Below are 21,958 nucleotides of genomic sequence, written 5' to 3'. Positions count from 1 at the left end.
GTCGAAAAATTTTCAGCAACCTTATGAGTAGTGCAATACGAATAAACTTGTGAAACGTTTGACAAGCCTGACAAGATTCTGGCAGCATAAGAACATCACTGTCCAACACTACCCCATCAGCCAAGAGATCTCCATTTGAACCATACGGTCCGTCTGTCTACATCCACTTGGGTAATCTACCAAAAGCCGCGGAACTGCTGTCGGAAGTAAACCAACTGCGAAACAGGGGGAGAGCAGCGGGAGTGACCAGTTTGCCAGCGGAACTGTTCAAGCTGGGAAGAAAAACACTGTACACAATTTGGGAGATGGCAGATGTTGCGTAAGATTTCAAGGATGCAACGTTAAATCCCCCATATAGAGGTAAGGTAAGTTGACAGAACAACTACCGCGAAATCAGTCGTCTGCACACCGTAGGTGAGATTATGATTCGCATCCTGCTCAGTCGACTAGTCGTTGACATTCCGGAATAAAACGTTGCTGTCGCGAATTAAAGAGAAATATTGGGAGCAGAAGTAGTCGCTCTTTGGTCTTCATCAAAGTCTTCGACAGCTAAGCACTGTAGATCGTCCTACAAAAGACTAGCTGTCCAGACAAATCTGTCAACCTCATGAAAAACTTTCACACTGGGATAGAAGACCGGATGCGGACTTGTAAAATCACCGCTGAAAAATTTTTCAGTAAATTCCACAATGTCCTTACCATAACTCTTTCCAGCCTTTATTTAACAACCATCCCGCCACTCCGAAGGTGGCAAACCGATTCAATAGCGGTTGGATAGTTATTTATTCAATTCGAGGCGTCTCACTGTTTAACCCATTCTGCGAGGGTCTAATGTCTGTATGCCACTGCTTGAAGACAACTGCTCCTTGTTTTCGCCTTCTGGAGTAGAATCAAAGCGGTTCACTGTGGCGTACGGCTCAGCATCATACAAATTCGCCTTAAATATTACCATGTCTGGAAAGTTAGTTTTTTATCACCATGTGTTTTGATAAATGGTTGAGTTGGTGTGCTTCACGAGTTTCTGCAATCTTGAAATCACACTCTCCACACAACACTTGACAACGAAATAAATACACGGATTCCAGAAGTCAGAACAACATTCGGTCTCCTTGAGGAATGTGTCTGGAGCAGTGACGACTTGTGCGTAGATATCAAGACTGCAGTATATCGGGCTGTTGTGCTGCCTTCACTACAGTACAGCAGCAAGACCTGGACACTATGAATAGACTATAGATTTGAATTATTGACTGATTTCACTTGCACTGTCTGCTCATAATCCATCTGATCAACTGGGATGGCAGAACCCCGAACCCCGAAATAATTTCCAGAGATATCGTAGTTGTAATTAAATGTGGTTAAGTCGCTTGCAACCAGTGGGGAAAACTAGCACCTCAAAATAACTTATCATTGGCCAGCTGAAGAGCGGAGCTCGCAATAACGGATGCCCCAAATTACACCAGTCTTCATCACCAACATCGTTAAAAGCAAAACCAGATAAGAACACCAGTGCTTCACCACCGTACAACTAGTCTTGTACTAGAAAGAACAAAGACAAGGGGCACGGAACGGGACCTACGGCTAGCATACAACAAGTACCCAAGTTTCCTATATTTCCAACACTCAGTCACGCAATCAGGATAGAAAAGAACAGCCTGAGCGCTGCTGATACCGGTTAGCTGTCATATCGTTCAATGTTTCCGGCTAAGCACAGGCAACGTCACATGGGCATCATCCTGGAAGGCGAACAGCATCAACAGCAACGAAACACCCTTAATTTCCCTCTGCCATGTCATATTCTGTCAACCACAACTCCAAATGAAGCACAGAAAACGTTCCTTTTGACAGGCAATAAATTGGTACGTGCAACACATTACCCACCCACCCAAGGTCACAGTGCTAATGCATTTTCCCAGTGAAGTTCCGTCTTCTTCAACTTCCAAAGACCATTTTTCTGGTCACTTCATTTCGAATAGCCAGCTACAGTTCTGAGGCGTTAGTGGTCAGGAACCCGAAGATGTCCACACCCTTCGCCCGGGGTGACCAATTCGACCTGCAATGTAGTCTGATACACGCGTCCTCTGAGCCCCAGTGATATTGGGTTTTGATGTCACGAGTGGTGAAAATCGGCAATCTGATTCAGGCCTTTGCGAGTCGTGCGTCGACCTCTTTTGGGGTTGTCTTCAGGTAATTTTGAAAAAAACAACTTCCATTTCAGGTCATGAGAGGACCTGGCACTCGACAGAATGACATACAGAACGGTTATCCCAGTGGACATGAGAAGCTTCGACAGGCAAAATGTTGCAGCGCTGGAAAATACGTAACGTGTGGACACAAGTGCCTTATGGGTCACCAACGCACTCACCGGTTCATCTGAAAAAAGTTACTTCCTGGAACTCAGTTAAATTTGTTTAATTGTCTAGTGAATATCCACCTGTCAATGTCATTCTAAGAATGACAACATCATTGGCCACCGCAGGGTTAACGGAATACCGCCTGTTTATCGATTGCCACATTGACGTATTAATGGGTAGTTCCCGGGAACGCATGGTGTCATGCTCAGAGAAATGCTGTGCTACGCTGAGATTAAAAGGAACTGAAGGACGACTACGGCAGCCCACTGATAAACAGGTAACTGGTGCCGGTGTCCATCGTTGTACCATCATGCTTAGGTCGGTTGATGGCTTGCGACAGGAATGTGCACATTTGTCCCTTAATCTTATTCCATCTGGTTTATGCCAAGGGCTTGCGTGCAGCACCACATTCGGCATCATGGCATCGCACTATGAGCGAACGATCATTGGATTGAACAATGTTGATCGATTCGGACATCAGTCATTCAAGCAGTCACTGTGTGATGAGAGAAGTCTTAGAATTGCTGATTGGGTTATATAAGGACAATTCAAAAGAGAAGCTGTTTTTCCAGAAATACACCCATTTGCAAATCAATTTGGTTTTTACGAGAGACTCAACTGAATCTCACGTTTATGATATCATACAACTGAATGTGCTGCACACAGGCCGCCTCATGATTAAGTTGACACGATATGAAAATATACTACGATATCTCGAATATCGTGCCAACTGATTGATTGATTCGAAAACAGTCCAATTTGGGTTCAAGTAAGGTTGACGGAAACTCGGGGACTGCGCCTACCTGATGAGCCCCAAGGAGGGCGAAACCGGTAGTGGGCTGTCGAAGGGTTTTTAGCAACCCTGTGAGTAGTTTCCTTTATGAAAAAGTTGTTTTTGTTACTGGGACGGAAAAATTGCATTCTACAGACTTTTGATGCCGGAAAAGATTAAACGGGGCATAATTACGACCGCCGAGATCTCCCTGCAGATTACTGGGAGGTAACGTATTCGCCCGAGAAACAGAGTTCTGATGGAACTGGTTTTTCTTTCATACACCTACAAAGAATTTCTCTCCATATTTCAGTTTAACCGTCTACGCGACACCGAACTCAGATAAAGCTAGGAAGTGTTATCAGGCAGTTGAAAAAGTCAGTCTTAAGATGAGCAGAATATGCAACATAGTTGTCCCCAGGCTTTTGTTATTCAGTCGTTTGAGCTAATTCGAAAAGAGTGTCTTCCTGTCCAAGCACTTTGGTCCGCTTCATGGTTGACATATCAAACTGCCATGTTTCCAGAACAATGTTGACTTTCAATTAACGTTGAGCAATGGCACCAGGTGTAAGCATTGTTCTGTTCGCTAAGCTGGGCACTCAGGTTGCCCAAAGTCGGTGAATTCTGAATCAGGTCAGGCTTAAAAATTATCCGGACACCGATCAGTCAGGGAGCCAGTCGATCATCCAGCAAACGGAACTGACTATCCACACGGACAATCATAATCCGAGGCCATCAGCCTGTGTCAACAAGATATATGAACCTACGCACTGACGCAATACAAAGCACTGCAAACTCACTAGGCAGTGATGAGGGTGTCATCTCGATTGACGGCGAAAAGTTTACAACCAAACTGCTCAGCTCAGCCATTACAACAACGATCAGCTATACAATCTGAGTTGTCAACATTTCCCTCCATGGCACCAGGTTTGCTTGTGCATTATAGAACGATCACACCTCTTCTAATCCAAGGATTTTTAAAATCTCTTTCTACCTTCAAGTGGTTTCCACTGAAAGGCAATTAGTTTGTCCCAGTAAAAAATCACTTCCTTCGAGTGAATTACACTTACGACGTAGTGTGGCCAGTCATCAATTGCAGTTTTGCGACACCCGCTGACACTCCGTTAAACTCCACACATTCTGTATTTCACCTTCGTTCAACTGTACGCAACCACCCATAAACCATACACACTTCATGTCCTTAATTTGCTAAGTGCAAGAGGTGCCAGATCACCTGACACCTTTTAAAAGCCGGCAAGCAAATGAGCTCACCTCAAAGACAAATCCATTAACGATGGTTAGACCACTGTTGGTTGATAAAACTGCAGTTAAACTGCGCCCAAATATGAGCAATACACTACTCATAAGGTTAGTGAAAAATCTTCGAAAGCCCATGACTGGTTTCGCCCTGTTTGGAGCTCATCATGTAGGCAAAGTTCCCGTCAACCTTAACTCCTAAATGAACCCAAATTCCAAGCTTTTCGCGAAGTACACTCATTTGCAAGCATCATAAACGAGAGATTCAGTTGGGTTCCAGGTGGGTCTCCCGCAAAGCCCAAATTGGTTTGCAAATGAATGTATTTCGCTATGTCCAGATAGTTTCAAAGCCTCGCGGAGACAGATAGAGTGTGACGACCGAAGAAGTCTTTGAGAACACAGTGAGCTACTGAGTACCTACTCAAAAGAGAGTAGTGAGGCCGTTCAGAAAAATCTACCATATGGCAAAATAGTCACCCACGACAAACGTTGCTTCGGCAATAATGACAAAAATAATAATGGAGGGATGGCTTATCTATTGCATGAATACTGCACGCAGATGACGCCACTGATATGATTTGATCAGTTCGTTTCACAAGTTTATATGCCCGTGTAAATGTCTGACCATTACACACTAGCAGATAAAAAAGGATTACACCGAATGTTTCGAATTTTGGCAAACAAAAAGGGCACGCATGACTGGAGCCGAAAGAATGTCACGGTTACGATGAGAAGAAACGTTGCACAGAGAGGAAAGTAATACTTGAAATGTCAGGCTATCTTCCTCAACTGAGAAGTAATACTTCTTCGGAACGAGTGATCTTAGAATATATATTCTTCCGTCAGAGGTCGTGGAACACGCGTCAATCGGTAATGGGGATTAGAGATAGCACGCTTATCCAATGCGGACACTGAAGCAGTCATGCTGATTAGCTGTTGGGAACCAAAACTTCACAGAACCACAGCCAAAGTTCTCACAAAAATTATGACCTGTAATGTTTGCAATCTGCAGAAGTTACTGTAACTTATCATAAAATTACCTCAATAGGAGAGTGGGTGACGTTCTAAAGTTGTCATAATGCGAAAAATATTACAGGGAACATTGGAAACACACGTCCTAACAGCGTCAAACAGTTTAGAAATCAGAGCACTCTTGCAAGGAAACGTGAATATGGAACGGCTGTGGATGTGCCAGATATACGTCTCAATAACAGGTCACCGATAGGGAGCAGAGCATACTTGAAGCAGGTCTAATGCCTAAAACCCAATGGCGACTGCAGCAACAATAGCAGCGCACAACTGGAACAAACAACTCTGTGTTGTTTCTAATGTACTTGTGTAAGGTGACCTCAGATGTGAGAGTTATTATCAACCACAAGCTCAGAAGAGGAAATAGACTGTGCAGTGAAAATTAATGACAATGTTTTTTGACGGTCAACAATACTAATTTAAACCTACCCAAGGTTGTCTGATTTCTGCCAACCAGATAGCAGTGATAACCGCCCAAAACGAGTTGACATATGCCGAACATAAGCGAGACGATGAAGAGAAATAGCACTTGAAATCGATCCACCGTCAAATCTCCAAACTGGTTGCAGAATAAAAAAAAACAGTGAACAACAAATGCATGCGGTCAAACCAGTGGAATCTGATGGGAATGCAAGCACGAAGCACAAAATAACAAACGGAAAAAATCCGTGCGAACAAAAGCACGAGGATAGTCGCGAAGATTCTGCATATTGGATGAAGTTAGATCAGAGGTTCTAAACTGACACCGACTGGCGTTGCGACACTATCCTAAGTAACACAGCCATAGAGAGTAATACTAAAAATAATTAGATGTCACACCAACCGTCACGTGGTGCTACGAACCAGCTCACATTGATTAATGGGTAGGCGAGAATAAGCTGCTTCTCTTTGCCAAACCACTTGTGACTGAGCTTCAGTAGCCAACCTGACTGAAATGCCTGAACAATTTTGTGAAAGGGTTTAGAAAGAGGGAGTTGCGAGGTGTTGACAACTCGCAACGTAAAGCATACAATATATATGAGTTACGGACATAGTAACGACTGAGATACATCGAACGACAAATTGCTCTGAGAAAGGCGGTAGTTGGAGTTTAGTTCCAAGGTAAATGGTGCACAGAATTTGAGTTCCCGTATTCTTATCGATATCACTACACAGCTAGCCAACGGCTCTGGGTTCCGATTGCGTAAATGTATGCTGAGGGAAGGAGTAAGTCCAACCAGGTAGCCTGAATAAGAGACAACCGCTACAATCAATGACCTCCAGCTGACTCTGGCGGTCAGCGGTGTTGGTCCGAAGTAGTGCTAATATCTGACAGCTGCATACTAATCTGAATGGGTTACCGAACAGGTAGTTCGAATAACTGCCGTACACTAAGCCTCTAAAAACGGATCCATTCACAATGAAATCGAGGTAATCAATTACTAGTTTGCCATACTCACAGTTCATCATTCTCATCATTAACAGATAATTGATGTTGCCGCCATTGATGTCACCCTGTTTAGGTCGGACGATGGTTTGCGATAGCTTCTGCCTGTCCGTTCGCTAAGTGCTTGCACGTAGCACCACATTCGGCCCCGCGCAAATCACCTGTGGCTTCGCGCTATGCTCAGGAGTTCAGCGGACCAGTAAACCCGATTCGGGTACCAGCCATTTAGCTCATGTGAAGTACACCTAGCGTGGTAATCTCGGGTGCTTGGATATTTAGCCGTAGGAAAGACAAGTCGTATTCGGAAACAATTTGGTTCTCCACAGTGTCCCCATTACAGGATATCGCAGGATCCATACTTCACATAATCCATTAATTAGGCTCTATCCGGAACAAGGTCCAAATATCTTATAATGATAAGTTTTTTCAACTATACTACATTGGTCTCGCAACAATCAACCTTCAAAACATGTCTTCTCCAAAACGGAACCATGTTTACGCAATATATTTACACCTTTTGATTTCAGTTACACCTTACCTACAACTGTTCAGGCAAAATTGCAGGGGGCCAACTGGCTACATAGGATGGTTAACTGAACTGGGGAACGGAATCAAACAGGCAAGTCCATAGTGGCTGTTTCGTTACAACCTACAGATTGAGTTGGTATCGTAGGAGTAACCGAGATCGGATAAGTTAAAATTACATGGAATTCTTTCGTCATTCCGTATGGAGATTGACCAAATTAGTGGTCTGAGTAAGAAACTATTGTATTATTTATGGGTCACAAGTAGGATTACATCAACTGACTCTGGTAACCCGAGCTTTTGAGAGGCATGTCAAGCCGTCACAGCATCGCTTGATTAGGTCATCGCAAACGGGAGACATAGCTGGATTCAACTAAGGCTCCCGGTAAAACTAAATCATTGTGCAAATAAGATTCGTTGGTGAATGTTAAGGTGTTATCCACAAGCAAGTTAGGAACAGTAAGTATTCTTTCACAAAGATAATATTCAATTACTTGACCGAATCGTGAGAAGTTATTCCGAGAAGACAACCCGGGTGAGACTTTTCAAAGTCGATGAAAATATGCAGTAGATCTTCAGGTAGCAATGAAACGAGTGGTCTCAATGGGATGGTTGTTCTAAACTCTTCGGATACCTGGGTCATTTAGATTATATATCACCTGGTCGAAGGGTACGGCCATATGAAACTAACGCGTGTGTACCAGATGAAATTCGATCCACACGGTGTTGCTTTTGTTCTCAAAAAGACGATGGACAGGAGATTCAAACAATCTTCGGATGGATTAGTTGTTTATAGCGTTATATGACACAAAAAACCTGTTCCAGGGAGTAGTTGGGTCGACGTTAGGGGCATCGATGTATTGCCTATTGTAAGTGGCACGATCAGAGTTTCAAACCACATTACCTTGCCTACGATTTAATAATACTAATGCTACTAATAATAGCATTGTGGGAAAGGTAATTTCACGTGCCAATCGGACGAGTTGGCACTGAGATCATTTTGATAAGGCAGCAGGATATTCACTTCTGTTGAATTTTCGGCTAGGCTTGGTCGTCAAAAAGGGCTAATATCGGCGAATATCCTCACATTTAACGCAAACGTCATCAATAATTGGACCGTTCTTTATCCAGACTATCCAAATTTAATGAAATGGTTATATAAAGCACCGGGCATGGTCTTTTTATGCGGGTGGAAACTTGTAACGGTGAACAAAATTTCAAGCACTTCATTGTACAAATGCTTTAAATCAATATGGCGCAGTAATATGCACTGTACGGCTAATCAAATTGGCTCTGCCCTCCCTCCCCCCCCCAAAAAAAAATTAACATATCCGCTATGATTTCGCTCAGGTGAATAATTGTGTTCAGATTAGACCTGATACTGTCGGTTCGGCTTCGACCTACTTTCTCACTGCATCACACCAATCAACTGTACTCTAACCGTTTTTACACACTTGAACTGGTGAAGAGCAATAGACCTTTTGTTTACAGTAGAGTTTATCAAGGATCCAAAAGCACAGTAGTTCGGTATCAGCTGCAACCAGAGACAGATTCATACCATATGATCACTGATCAATTAACGACGACGTTAAGAAAACGAAGCATGACGAGCCTTGAAACCGACGATCCCATTTAAGACAATAACGCACGTGTACCCGGTATCAAGGCACCGAATCACCTGGTGGGAATAAGCTTATATGAGCAAAGTTATTCTCAAGTCACTCCATATGGTGCTAAAATGGTAATTTCTGAGCAAACGCTCAGCTCGTATCGGTTCCAGAACATTTACACTGATAGCAGAGACCGATGTACATCAGAAAGTGTGGAACAAGGCGCACGTCCTGGAAGGGATCATTCAGCTATCCTCAAAGGTCGAAAATCAGATCGTGAACCTGCGTCATCGGTCACCAAATATCTGCTGCAAATTGGTTGCCGAGTTTATTCGACAGTTACGTAACCAGAGATCCGAACTATTACCGTTTAGTGGGTGATCATGATCAAGCTTTTGTGTGCTTACACTGTTCTGAAGCAACGCACCCAGCTACCGTGGTCCGGATCAAGTGACTCCAACTTTTGCTGTTAATCATCTGGTCGTTGAGTTTTTACACATAACACGCACATTTCGCATCTCACAGCTGAGAAGTAAAACAACTGATGATGTTTTCCACAGGTACTGACTAGAGGACCTTTCCTATCCGGTGAGCCCAGTTCGTGGTGAAACCGGTGATAGGCCACTTTCCGGCCTGGTTTACAATGTATATGTTAGCAGTACAACACTTGCCCCTTTGGGACTTAAAAAGCGCAGTAATACTGCTAGGCGCATCGCCCGGTATCCGTGCTTATCGTGCGCAGCCACATGATCGTGTTAAAAAGAGGGTCCTTACAGGGTAATAGTAATACATAATAGTTGGGTGATCCGAACGTGCTCTTATTACGATTCAACGGTTGTGGGCAGTTGACTGCAGTCAACAGTAAAAGAGGACCTGAAGTTGCTTGTTACACGAAAAATGACTGATTCAGCCTTGCTATCCTTTCTGTGCAGAGCTGTCACGCAACCAGAAGGAAGCACGTGGTCTAATCCTAGACAAGCCAGAGTTCGGTTCTAACCACGATTATTTCGGTTGGGAGCTTCATATCTTGGCACGTGAGCTTCTTCAACCCCGGTATAATCTGAAACTCACGCAAAACTGGGACGCTGCTGGCCGAACAAAGGTAGGCACCAACAAAAACTCACGAGATACACGAAGATCACGGAAATGGAGGTGGGGATCGTTGATGCAGGTAGTTAGATTCATGGAGTTTTTCTGGATAAACACGCTGATGACAAGGCGGAGCTGATACAAAAACCCCAAGGTTTGGAAATCACACGAACTGTCTGATTCGACTACGAGCAACTCACTACTCGCTTGGAAGCGCGATCATTTCCTGATCTGGCAACATTATTCCAGAGGCCTGGGCAATAAATGCTTAGCACGCGATACTGATTAAAACAAATTCATCAGTCGACTTGATGATATGCACAACCCATGAGGAGCTCATCTCGGTGCACAGAAACAACGCAAAAAAACAAGCCCACACTGAAAGAGAACCTTGAAGTCGGCTGACGACTAACAGGGCTATGCTGTCCACACTTTGTCAACCGAAAACAGAACATTTCTTGTGAGAAGACCGTACGGGGGTGCTAGTGAACACGTACTTTTCTGAAGTCAGCAGGAAGGAATCAGCCAGGAGATATATGAGCCGTCGATTTCTAAGACAAGATCTCTCAAGCAGAAAGAAGCATCATGAAACTCTGTGTGAGTCCGCTTCGGATAGCATGGAGATATAGTACAAATACATTGGAAATTTAGCCTTAGTGAAAACATATTTTCGATGAAGTGCATCACGTCAGCAATCAAACTGGGTGAACTTCGGCAGAACACAGGAACACCTGTACGAGCACCGAATCCTTATGAAATTACTGGGCACAGCAAGTGTGCGAAGAAGGCCCACGGATTTTACTATTCTGAGGCAGTAAAACTGACAAAGTCTATCGCGGGAAATTGGATTTTGATTGCGCGAACCAGAGCCATAAACAAGCGGCCAAGGATTGTAACACCAACTTCATAACAGATGAAATCGAACAAACTCGTACCGTTTCATTCGACCTCTGGAATGTACGTAAAAAATGCGACACTGTAGATTCCACGCCAACATGTTGCGTCAAGGTTCACTATGGATGGAGGTCACGATGTAACATGCATAGGACAAAGGCAAACAACTGAAGAAGCACATTATTGAGCATGCACAACACCCACAAAAACTGCAGAAAACTTGGCGACTGCTCCACAGCCCTACCGGAACAACACAACACATTTTTGGTATAGATAAATTCAGCAAATGCAAAGGTGCGGTGATGAAACTACGGTTATTATTGCAACGACCGGCAGTGATTCATTGCGACTGTTGATAAAACCAGTAACGCAAGCCTAACGACCTAACACCAACTCGGAATTTGTCCAGGTTGGTTTTTGGGACGTTGCTACCACGAGCACCCAGGTCGGTCATTTCGTCCGTTAGTTTGGTTCACACGGCTTCTGAAGGATATGAACTGTGATGGTCGTACGTCGAACGGTGGGATCAGGAGTCGAATATTATATTAACCCGCCAAATATTCACTGAACATAAATGACCACGCGGAAATCCAAGAGTATACAAATATCTTCGAGTTTGTCCTCGACTTATTGAGGATTTTAAGCTCGTACCGAGTTAAGTATGGTCGCATTGCCACTGACTGATCAGAAGTCGAACTCTAACAACAAGAATGGGTTTGCATCTGTATCACCGCACACAGTGACACTAGCGTCGAAGACTACTGTCTCCCTCGTGTACAAGCGTAGTAAGATCATTGGGAAAAGCCTTGTTGTATCATCCATTACTTTGACAATTGAAATTCCCGGCTTGGCCACCAGGTTACAAATAGGGATAGAATAAATGTGGGGAATTTCAATTGTCAACGTAATGGATGATACACTTCTAGTGGAACCAAGAGATAGTGACTGTAGTCCACTAAAGCCAACCCTTACAACGTTGGAGAGGAATCTAAGAACGATCATCTGTGACGTCGGTTAGCAGCTAAATTCTAATGTCACATCGAACCAGTTGATGCAGAGCAACTAGATGGCGACTAGCACCGAAATTCCAGCTCCAAAGTTGCGTTCCCAGCCTGACGCGGAGCGTTCGGCTGTCCGTCGGTCTGTGTACTGCTTTTCAAATCCAGCCCGGATAAACAGAGGGACTTCAGTAAGAGTTCAGTGACTAATCACATTGGAACAATAATATTCTTCAGCATCACTGCTGCTTACTGGACCGCCAGGTTGACGCCAATCATACAATAATCCGAACTAGGGCCATGAAATCACGTAATTTAAACAGTTGACTTGAGAAGGCTCGTATAAACAGTTGCCTCCTAGGCCAATTGAGGTGAAGTAGTCAACTAACAAAAGGAAACAATAACTAAAGACAATTGGAGCAATTGAACAAAAAGTCACATCCAGCACCAGCTATTAAAGCAACGCTATGCAAACGTGATTTGACCAATAAACTCAAAATACCGAAAATCATCATGCAACTTCAGCACAGTTCAATCTTGCTGCATCGACAAGCGAAGACAAGAAAATGATGTAGCAAGATAGAACGTGCAACAATAGCGCACGCAGACATGTAGCAATTACTTTGCGGTCCAATGCACCCGTTTTCTAATGAGAACGAGAAAATTTGAATGAAAATGGCGGGATTATCACTGGCCTGATGGACACAATATGGAACAGGAAAGCAGAACGGAAGAAAGAAGCACATGCACACCTGAAGAAGCGCCGAAATGCATGTAAGAAAGCAAATAAGAAACCATGACTCACCGACCAAAATTCGATGAAAAAGGGTGTTGAGGTGGCAGTAATGTAGAAGCAGTAGACCGCACCCCATCCGAGGAACACGATAAAGTACTTGTGATTGTGGAAACCCACACAGTTGTTGGTCCTAGGAGAAGAATCCGAGAGGGAACTAGGTGAACTTTATTGGGAATCGAAAGAGGACCATCAACAACACTGAAATACATCAACAAATGAGCTTCAGAGGAAAAGACTCTCAGCTCAAATATATCAGTTTACTTCAGTTACTCAGTTATGAATCAAGGTGTGCTAGACCCAGCTGCTGATGTCTCTAAAACGGAGAAATGGGAGTGGGGAAGATATAGTCAGACTTGGGCAACCTGTCAGTATCCCAGCTCTCGTGCTTCATTCTGGTAGCATGGCGGCTAGGCACTGAATGGGTGTTACAGCTGAACTATTATTATCATCGTTAGTCAGGCATAGGTGGTGGTGAAATCGCCAGGACTGCCACAGTATTGCTAATCCGATGTTCCCATTTGCACCTGACAATGCTTCGGAGAACCAGGGTGAGACCGGTGGCATAGGTTTCGAAGTTTCGCGAACGCTGCTCTGGGCAATCCCAAGTCGATAAGCAATTACATCTGCAGCCGGTCCATCTGAACTTACACGACTGTGAATAAATTCATTTACCACAATGACTGATTGGTCCACAATAATGATGTTTGGGTATAACCCCACTCAGTCTTGTAGCACCACTTTATAAGTGGACACTTGAAGCGCGCACCAAACCATGCAGCTTCACTATCGCAAACCGTTCGGGCTGGTATACTGTTGCGCCGAAGGAATGATACATCACCCTGAAATTCTGTCGTTGATTTGGGAGCTGACGTCAATCTTTCATGGACCTTCGCAAGCTTCTTCTAGAAGTTGTTGTGAGAAGGCCAGTTGAATTCAACTTTAAACTGATCAATCCGTCTATCAAGACAACGGTTTTGCGAACGAAACGTTGTTTCATTCCTTGCAAATCACCTTGATGGAACCACTGGTTACTGACCGGAAGGTCCGTGGTTCGAACCCTACCTCTGCATTTCAACTTCCCCTGTCTAGGCTTCAACCTGTCACTAGCCCTCCGGCCTTCCTCTGGTGGCATGGCAGGTAGGTACCGAAAGGTTGCTACAGATGAACGATTTCTTCAGTTTTATTTGATAAATTGATTGAATGAGTTGAAATAGGGTGCAGCGGTTTCCCGCAGTGAAAACATTCTGCACCCCGAGGACCTTCGTAACCCACCAACCCTCTCTGCCAGTCTTCAGGCCCTTGATTATCCGGCGGCCAGAGGATTAGCGGGAGCCATCGTGGTCGTTAGTCGACGGTATGTCTTTTCTGGCAGTAACGAAACCTGTTGATTTTGACATCATCATCGCACAACATCACCAACACTGGCTCTTCGCTGCCAGGTAACCACAAGTTATTATATACGCTTACTACGAAGAAAAGCACGAAAAATATGGCAAAAGAAAACACTGCTAGTCCATCACCACCATTTCGAGGCGCCAGCATCATCAGATACTGCGAAAAATCGACAGCCACACCGTTAACATCAATTAGCAATCACATCTAGCTGTCTCCCACCATGCACAAGGAGGATCACGCGGACTTTATCTTGGGGGATAACTCGCACCGGTAGTACCCTCTCCCCAGAAGTCGATTTCACACTCCTCTGACAGGTTAACGGTACACTAACTGTTTGTTTGCGATACTCCGAACAGGGCACAAAACAATTCTACGAGTGCCTTCATTGGAATGTGGGTGGGGAATTAGGTGACTGCATGTCCAGAAGCATGGTCTTACATTCTGTGGGTGCACCATGTACGTCAAAGGGCGGAATCACTCTGGTCAGTTTATCCAAAAACACCTATAACCCCCTTCATTTTGAAGACTAGAACGATGTCGTTTGCACTGTCCGGACCGACAAGGTTTTCGTCAGCATCTACTTGAACATCAAGTTGCTGAAGAAATAGCGTCCGTCCCTATCGATTCAATAGGAATGGAGAAGGGAGGCGTCTTTGTCGGTCACCACATTTGTACACAGGCTTTGGGAGAGCTCGTCGCTTACTGCCACGAGCTCACAAGTGTGAAAACAGAAGGGACTTTTCATATCAACACACTTCCGATGCATTGCTGCCAGAAGCGTGTTAAGAGCAATAGACCGGTCAGCTGAGTGGAACGCGATTCGGAAGGCTAGGAATGCCAAAATCGTGGATCTTTTATACCCGTGGCATTGTCCTAGCACCTGATGAATCAACACGAGCCACCGCACGTCGAAATCCCGGTTGATGCTTTTAAGTTAATGCTTCACGCGCCACCAAAAGGCGACGGAGGACAAGTAATGCCAAGAGTCTATGCATGTAGTAGTAGTGGCTGATCCCTCAGTGGTTACCGCATCAGTAAACGAGCTCTATTGTTGAATACCCCCGGTTGTCAAGCACAATTTTTCCCCACAAGAAGTCGCTAACCGAGGACTTCATCTCCACCCTTGAACACTGCGTGTGGAAGGTCATCCAGAGTATGAGCTTGATTACTCTTGAGAGAAGCTATGTACTCGTAAACCTCTGAGGCTGTAGAGTGTTCCAGATTCACCATCCAGGGGTCCGGTGTAGCTCAACAATACGACCGAGTGGCAGCAGGTGGCCACGAGAATTGTTGTAGAGTGTTCGAGATACCTTTTATTGACCCTAGATGGTTTCGCCGACCGGCAGCTTTCGAAGACCCCTTGCACGAATGGACCGAAATAATCTTCCTGGCATTGTTCGCCTACTTCATATTCTTCGCCTTCCCTGTCAGCGCACACGCTGAGTTTCAGTTGACGCCCTATAATTCGCAGGGTGCTTTATGTTCGGTACCGCTTAGAAAATTTCTCCTACATGCAAGCGGTGTCACTGTTCGCTCAAATATTTAGTGTTTGAATGAAGCTGTTGGTGTCGTGCCGCAGGCGAAACGCCCGGCAGTGTGCGGTGTGGCAAATTGACATCCGCTGGTAGGAGCTGGAAGAGAGATCGGAGGACATCCCTGATAAATCCGTATCTACCAGCATCTTACTTGCTAAGCGAGCTGTTCATTCCCTGTGCGGTCCTGAAAAGCGAAGGGAGAAGTGCATAGACGAATTTATGATCAGTATTCACACGAACGGAAGCGACACTCAGTTATGGATCCACACCATCGGTAACTGCTGGCGATCTTGTTAATTTGGGTGAGTGGCTGCCACGCTTTTGGAAAATACCACGTAGCCAGACGACTTCGGTCATTCTAGAAGTTAGTATGCATAAAAACAGTTTGCGGTCAGCACACAGCTGAAGCAGTCGTCCGCCGTTGCCCGTACGTATCGAATCCAATCCAAGTCGGCCACCCGACTGAATCTCCGATGTACTATGTCTCCCAATTGTGCAATAGATCTCGACAAAATCCACTATTCATTTGGTAGAATCAGATACCTAGGGTAGACCATTTTAAAAGCTGAGCACAAAGCTTCTTTCACTGTCTTCCACCCATCCTCCAGCTAGTCTTCGCCGTCATCGTGAATGTGGGTCTCCCAAGAACTTTCAACTAGATTATCTAATACTGTTGAGCAACCTAAACTCATTACAGCTGAACTATTATTTATCTCATTGTGTTGTTTAAGTCAATGAACAGAAATAATCTATTTCAGTATACGTGACCCTGAGGAGAAGCGATGTCAAAACTGAGCCCGCACAAGGGTATGATCGGAATCAAACTACACAATCCGGGAGTAAAGGTGATTTTCAATTGGGGATCTCTTGATAAAAAACACTATCGAATCCAGTACTGAAGTTTGCCTGGACGTATACCGAACCAGACGGTCGTACAGCACAAAGATGGTTATTTATTGGAATTCGTCTCTTTAAAGTGCTTTCAACCGTGGAGCTGAGTGCAACCCCCCCCCCCAAATGTCAAAACTGAGCCCGCACAAGGGTATGATCGGAATCAAACTACACAATCCGGGAGTAAAGGTGATTTTCAATTGGGGATCTCTTGATAAAAAACACTATCGAATCCAGTACTGAAGTTTGCCTGGACGTATACCGAACCAGACGGTCGTACAGCACAAAGATGGTTATTTACTGGAATTCGTCTCTTTAAAGTGCTTTCAACCGTGGAGCTGAGTGCAACCCCCCCCCCAATATCCGTACCAGGAGCCATTGTATTAGAACCACCAGATACCGGAAGAATGTCGAACAGCTGAGCTAATCCTAGGCGATTTGAGGTGTAGGATCGAAGTGCCCATAGGCGTGTCTCGGAGTCACAACATAATTCGACAAAAGGAACAGTAAAGCTGCAGCTGAGGATGCCTATTGCCTCATTAGGTAGGAAGTACGGACATTGAAGGGTGCAATTTGGATGAGATTTCTTAGTTTGTTACGGGTTCATTAGGGACCATTGTACTGAGCGGTAGTTTGGATGCGGATTAGTGACTTAAGGACTAGCCCCACAGTGGACCAGTTGAACAGTGCGGACCAAGTGTGGATGAGGGCTTGTGAATAAAAACTGCAAGGGCGAATGATACTTTCCGACTGCACAGATCGAAGAAGGGTGTTTGTCTGGTTCAAAAGTCTGACAAACAATGTGGCGAGTAGTAGGGTCTATTTTAGTAACCTACCCAGAACAAATAACTCGACAACATGACCCACTTGGTCAAAGTCGAGTTAGACAAAGCCACTAATATTCCATAGAATGGATAAATAGAGGTAGTCACACACTCACCATGGACAGTGATGATCTAACTGCAAAACACACCTGTTGAAAGAAATAGACAGAACGCAGAAGACGAGTACATATAACATGTGATGGATGTACCATCTTTGATCGGTGTAACAAAACGGATGTGATGAAGACAAGTTGGTGAACCTCTGACAACAGAGTTGAAAGAAATAACTCCTGTGAAGTCTTTGTGACCCAAACTGGACTTAAAACTTTTGCAATAACGGGAAAACGACGTGCGGACAACAGTCAATTTGCTGGTTGGTTCCAAACTCCTATCGAGCGTGGACACCAACAATGATGATCAGGGTGATCTATCGTATTACCGAGGAATCGTGACAGATATCAAAAACAAATGGTGAAGGCCGCATACCCGCGATCAAGCACAGGTTCGGCAGGATAAGCCAATTTTGAACATCCGGAAGAGAGGATATGAGTTTGAACGCAGTTTTTCATGTCGAACCTCCTCTCCCAAGCCCACAGATGACTCACATATGAATTCAATGAATTCAGCACTGTTACTACCTTGGCCTTTTTTTCGTTACCACGAACCAAGCTATCTGCTAACTGCGAAAAACTCCGTTTTATTTGCCTGTTTGAATAATCAGCCTGATACATTTCTTTGTGGAAGCTTTCGTGTGTTCGTGAGAGTCAAATGCAACTGTCACGAGGCCGTTGTTTGATGGAGTGTGTGCAGTGCTTCTTTCGGCAAGAAGAGGAGTTTAACATGGGACTGATAGATGTTTCTGGAGAAGATGGAAGTTCTTCTGGAACATTCATAATCAGTCTTATTATGAAGAGCTACTTGTCATTCTCAGAAATCTATGGACATCAACCCATTGTTTAGGTTGGGTCGCAGAAATGAACACAAAATCAACCACATACATCCCAATTTTGGTGACACCCAAAGTGAAGGGGCCTGCAGCAACCTATATAAGAAAGCCAGAAAGCAAATATGACCAGCCCGAACCGAGGACCTTGTGGTAAACGAACCAAAGGACTGTTCGCTAAGACATTATCCGCTCCTTTCAGGGTTGTGAGATGGCTCACAGTCTAGAGGCGAATTTACTGATCGGGAGGTTCGTGGTTCGAACCCGACCTCTGCGTCTCGACTTCCCCTGACTAGGCTTGAGCAACCTGGCGGTATCCCGGCCCTCATGCTTCCCTCGGGTGACACGGCAGCTAGACACAAAAAGGGTGTTACAGGTGAACGATTATCTTAGTATCTTTCTACTTTGAAAGAAAAGCTGAGTCACGCTGACTTCATAATTTATTCAGACCTGAAGCGAGCCCCGTATTTAGTGTATGAAGGTGGAGAATACAGAAAAAAGCTTCCGTCACACTTTTTACATCATGTCATTTCGGTGAATGTGGATAATTTTTAAAGAAAATCAGTTTCCGCGACGCTTGTCCAGCCATGCTTATTCCTTATTTGGATATAAGGTAGTCTTTTTAGTAAAGTACAAATGAAATCAATAGTCTTCACAGTACCTCACCCATAGCACTGAAAAACAGGAAGATATCTGGAGACTGCTTCACTCGCTGCACTTTTACAAACTTATTAGAAGACTCAAGACCAGGCCCAGTTATCCATTCTGCAAAAAAAGGAGAGCATTACTCTCTTTTAAGCGACTTCTGATGCCTACCATTACTAAAATCATCCACAGCACATCAGTGTTCAACGTGTTGCTTCACTGCTGTAAGACCAAAGTAAAAATGACTCCAACAATAGTTCAGCAGTAGCACCATTCAGGTGCCTAGCTGCCGCATCACCCGAAGGAAGAACGGAGATTGAGATACCGCCAGGTTACACAAGCCCAGACAAGAAGTCGAGATGCTAAGGTTGGATTTGACTAAGTAATTTTGAGCCCTAACTCCCGGGCTTATATCGAGAATCTATCTGAAAGCAATATCGTGAAGAGGAGAATAAAAGTGGATGGGGAAAGGACTTACTGCTAACCTATCACAATCATTTCATCTCGAGACACCGATTCAAAAAGCAACAACAACACCATTGAAATCGAACAGCAGACATCTTGCAGCGTCTCCAACAATGCATATGGGAGATCACGCGGACCTCATTCTGGAAAGCAGCTACCATCGATAATGCCTAGACATATCCCTCTAGCAGCTCAAAGGTCTACCAACTCTGTGATATGAAAGTGGTACGGAAAACAGCACTCCCTTCAGCAAACGATGATTCGGGATGCGCAAAACATGGCCAAACCACTGCAGCGTTTTGTGATGGGCGAAGTCTTCGACTGTAGTCTCTGGTTCACAACCCAACACTAGCTATGCAATTGGCTCTTTGCGGATTCGCCGACACTAACTCACACAAGCTATGGTTCTGAGACAACGGTTGTTAAAGACCTGAAGAAGTCCCAGTTCGGCTGCTCGCTCTTCCCACAGCCAGACATTAAACCACCCCTCGTACTGTAGCCTGGTATACGCCTCCCTTGAGATTCAGGGATATGCCTCTTTACCACCACAGATGCCCTAATTGGCAAACGCGAACCGAGCCTCAGAGATGCGAGAAGTGACCGAGAAGTGGCGCTTGAGAGAACATACGCAGTCATAAACTCCCAGGCCCGTACGGTGTTCCGGGTTCACCGTTCAAGGTTCTAGTGCGGTTCGACAATCTGACTGAGTGACAGCCCGCGGCCACTGTTCAAAGTGTTCGTCCAGCGGTCGAGGCCGCGTCAGTCTGATGATTTTGTTCATCGGCGGTTTCCGAGGACCGGGTACACGGATCATGGGCCCGAAATCATCTGCGGGAATTCCCGACATTCTTCGCCTCCCCCATTTCTTTAGCCTTATTTGTCCACAAGACTTCACTGTCAGCGGACACACGGAGCATCACTTGATGTCTTATAATTTGTGGAGCCAAATTATGTTCCCAACTGGCGGTAACATTTCTCCAAGATTCAGACAGCCCCGTTTTTCTGTTTGATATCGTTTTCCAAGGGACCTGATAGCGCCGCCCCACAGTCGGTACTCCCGGCATTGTACTATGGTTCCAGTAGGAACTGACATCCGACAGTGGAGAAGTTGGAAGTGAGTTCAGAAGAGGGTTCTAGTCAGTAAGTTTAACTGCCAGTCTTTAGTAGTCTCTCGGTCACTAAGTAAGTTGTCTGCCTGATGCGAATAGGGACGACAACCGTATGCTCCATTTTCAAGAATAGTGGTGATGACCCCCACATACACAAATAATCTATGGTCAGACCCCACAGTACAGACTGCCTCAAAGAAACTGACTGATACAACACGTTTCAAGATAGGACAATACTGGCCTCTTCCGAGGGATGAATTCTGCTGAAGGATGATAATTGTGCCTATCCGACCAGGATGTACTCAAGTTCAGATGTCTGCCGTACAAATGGGCATCGCACTTTTACCTCAGGGTCATTCTCGTCTGTGTTGTAAACGAGGATCTATGCGCGCAGCTGTCTGGTTTTTGGTCACAAAGCAACAATAGATCTGATGTCTTCACGCACATCGTTTGGTATCATTTGCCATATTATCAGAGTCAGTAAGTGATGTTCCGGCTGACATAGCTAGCTGAGCCGTGATCTAAGATGGTGGTACCAACACCATTTGGGTAACAAATGTCGGACATCGAGGGAATGAAAGTATAATAGGGATACAATAAAGAAAACTTTCGTACAAACCCATAGTAAGGGTAAGGTCATAGTAAAGACGGACTACCAAATAGTGCTTACTTGAAAGTGAATCGGAGGAAACTTGTTTCAAATTTTTAGAAACAAATTTCATTTCTCATTGCTGATTGCATTGCAGCGAGCCTTCCTGAGTCACCTCTCCGAAGGATGCAAAACTGTTAAGTGATTACTGATCTAAGATACCGTTGCTCTGGTCAGAACATTTTGACCAGTGGTGAAAAGTAAGATTGCTCATTAAAAGTTACCAATTCTCAAGCAGAACTACAGGAGAGCCAATTCAAGGGCCTGGAATTCAACTAGGTGTTATGAAGAAGGATGTGGTTGGATCCCGAATAGTTCAGTTACATGAATTCTCCCACCATTGTCAGTCAACTGGTTAACCAGTAGTCAGAGTATTTCAAGTAAAAATTGGTTGGGTCAAGAATAATGCATTCGAATTCAAAACTATCCACAGTTAAAGAATAGCCATCGGGCAAGCGGTCCTGAGTCTACTCACCAAAAGATCACGAGACCTGTTTCCTGTATGTTCATCTAATAGGCCTTAAACAGAGAAAAGATCTACTGTAGCTGAGGTTTTCTTTTCATGCAAACTCAGGCCTCCACGAAAAGAACGAGTGGCGTGATTTTTCCAAGCAATTTACACACACTCTCGGTAAGGAACAAACAGTAGCAACTAGGCTGAAGCGTCATTAAAGACCACTTCAAACGGATGTTCGGAGATGGATCTCATGTGGTTTACCGTTCATTTCCGGGTTTTTGTTTAAGCAATCGGAACA

At 44.6% G+C, this 21,958-nt stretch overlaps 1 protein-coding gene across 1 annotated transcript in view; it reads right to left on the bottom strand.

Annotated features, from left to right (window-relative positions):
- Positions 1-21,958, bottom strand: part of T265_10024 (hypothetical protein) — a gene marked incomplete at both ends in the record, with an annotated part of 37,749 nt that overhangs the window by 4,668 nt on the left and 11,123 nt on the right. Inside the window, 4 exons of the mRNA XM_009176270.1 lie at positions 5,839-5,968; positions 12,574-12,597; positions 12,757-12,877; positions 17,509-17,541. Coding sequence (XP_009174534.1) covers positions 5,839-5,968; positions 12,574-12,597; positions 12,757-12,877; positions 17,509-17,541 — 308 coding nt within the window. The remainder of the gene's footprint in view (positions 1-5,838; positions 5,969-12,573; positions 12,598-12,756; positions 12,878-17,508; positions 17,542-21,958) is intronic.

Source organism: Opisthorchis viverrini, assembly GCF_000715545.1.
Source record: "Opisthorchis viverrini unplaced genomic scaffold opera_v5_323, whole genome shotgun sequence".
Classification (NCBI taxonomy): domain Eukaryota; kingdom Metazoa; phylum Platyhelminthes; class Trematoda; order Opisthorchiida; family Opisthorchiidae; genus Opisthorchis; species Opisthorchis viverrini.
The sequence above is the reverse complement of the archived record's forward strand: the minus strand, read 5'-3'. Positions and strand labels throughout refer to the sequence as shown.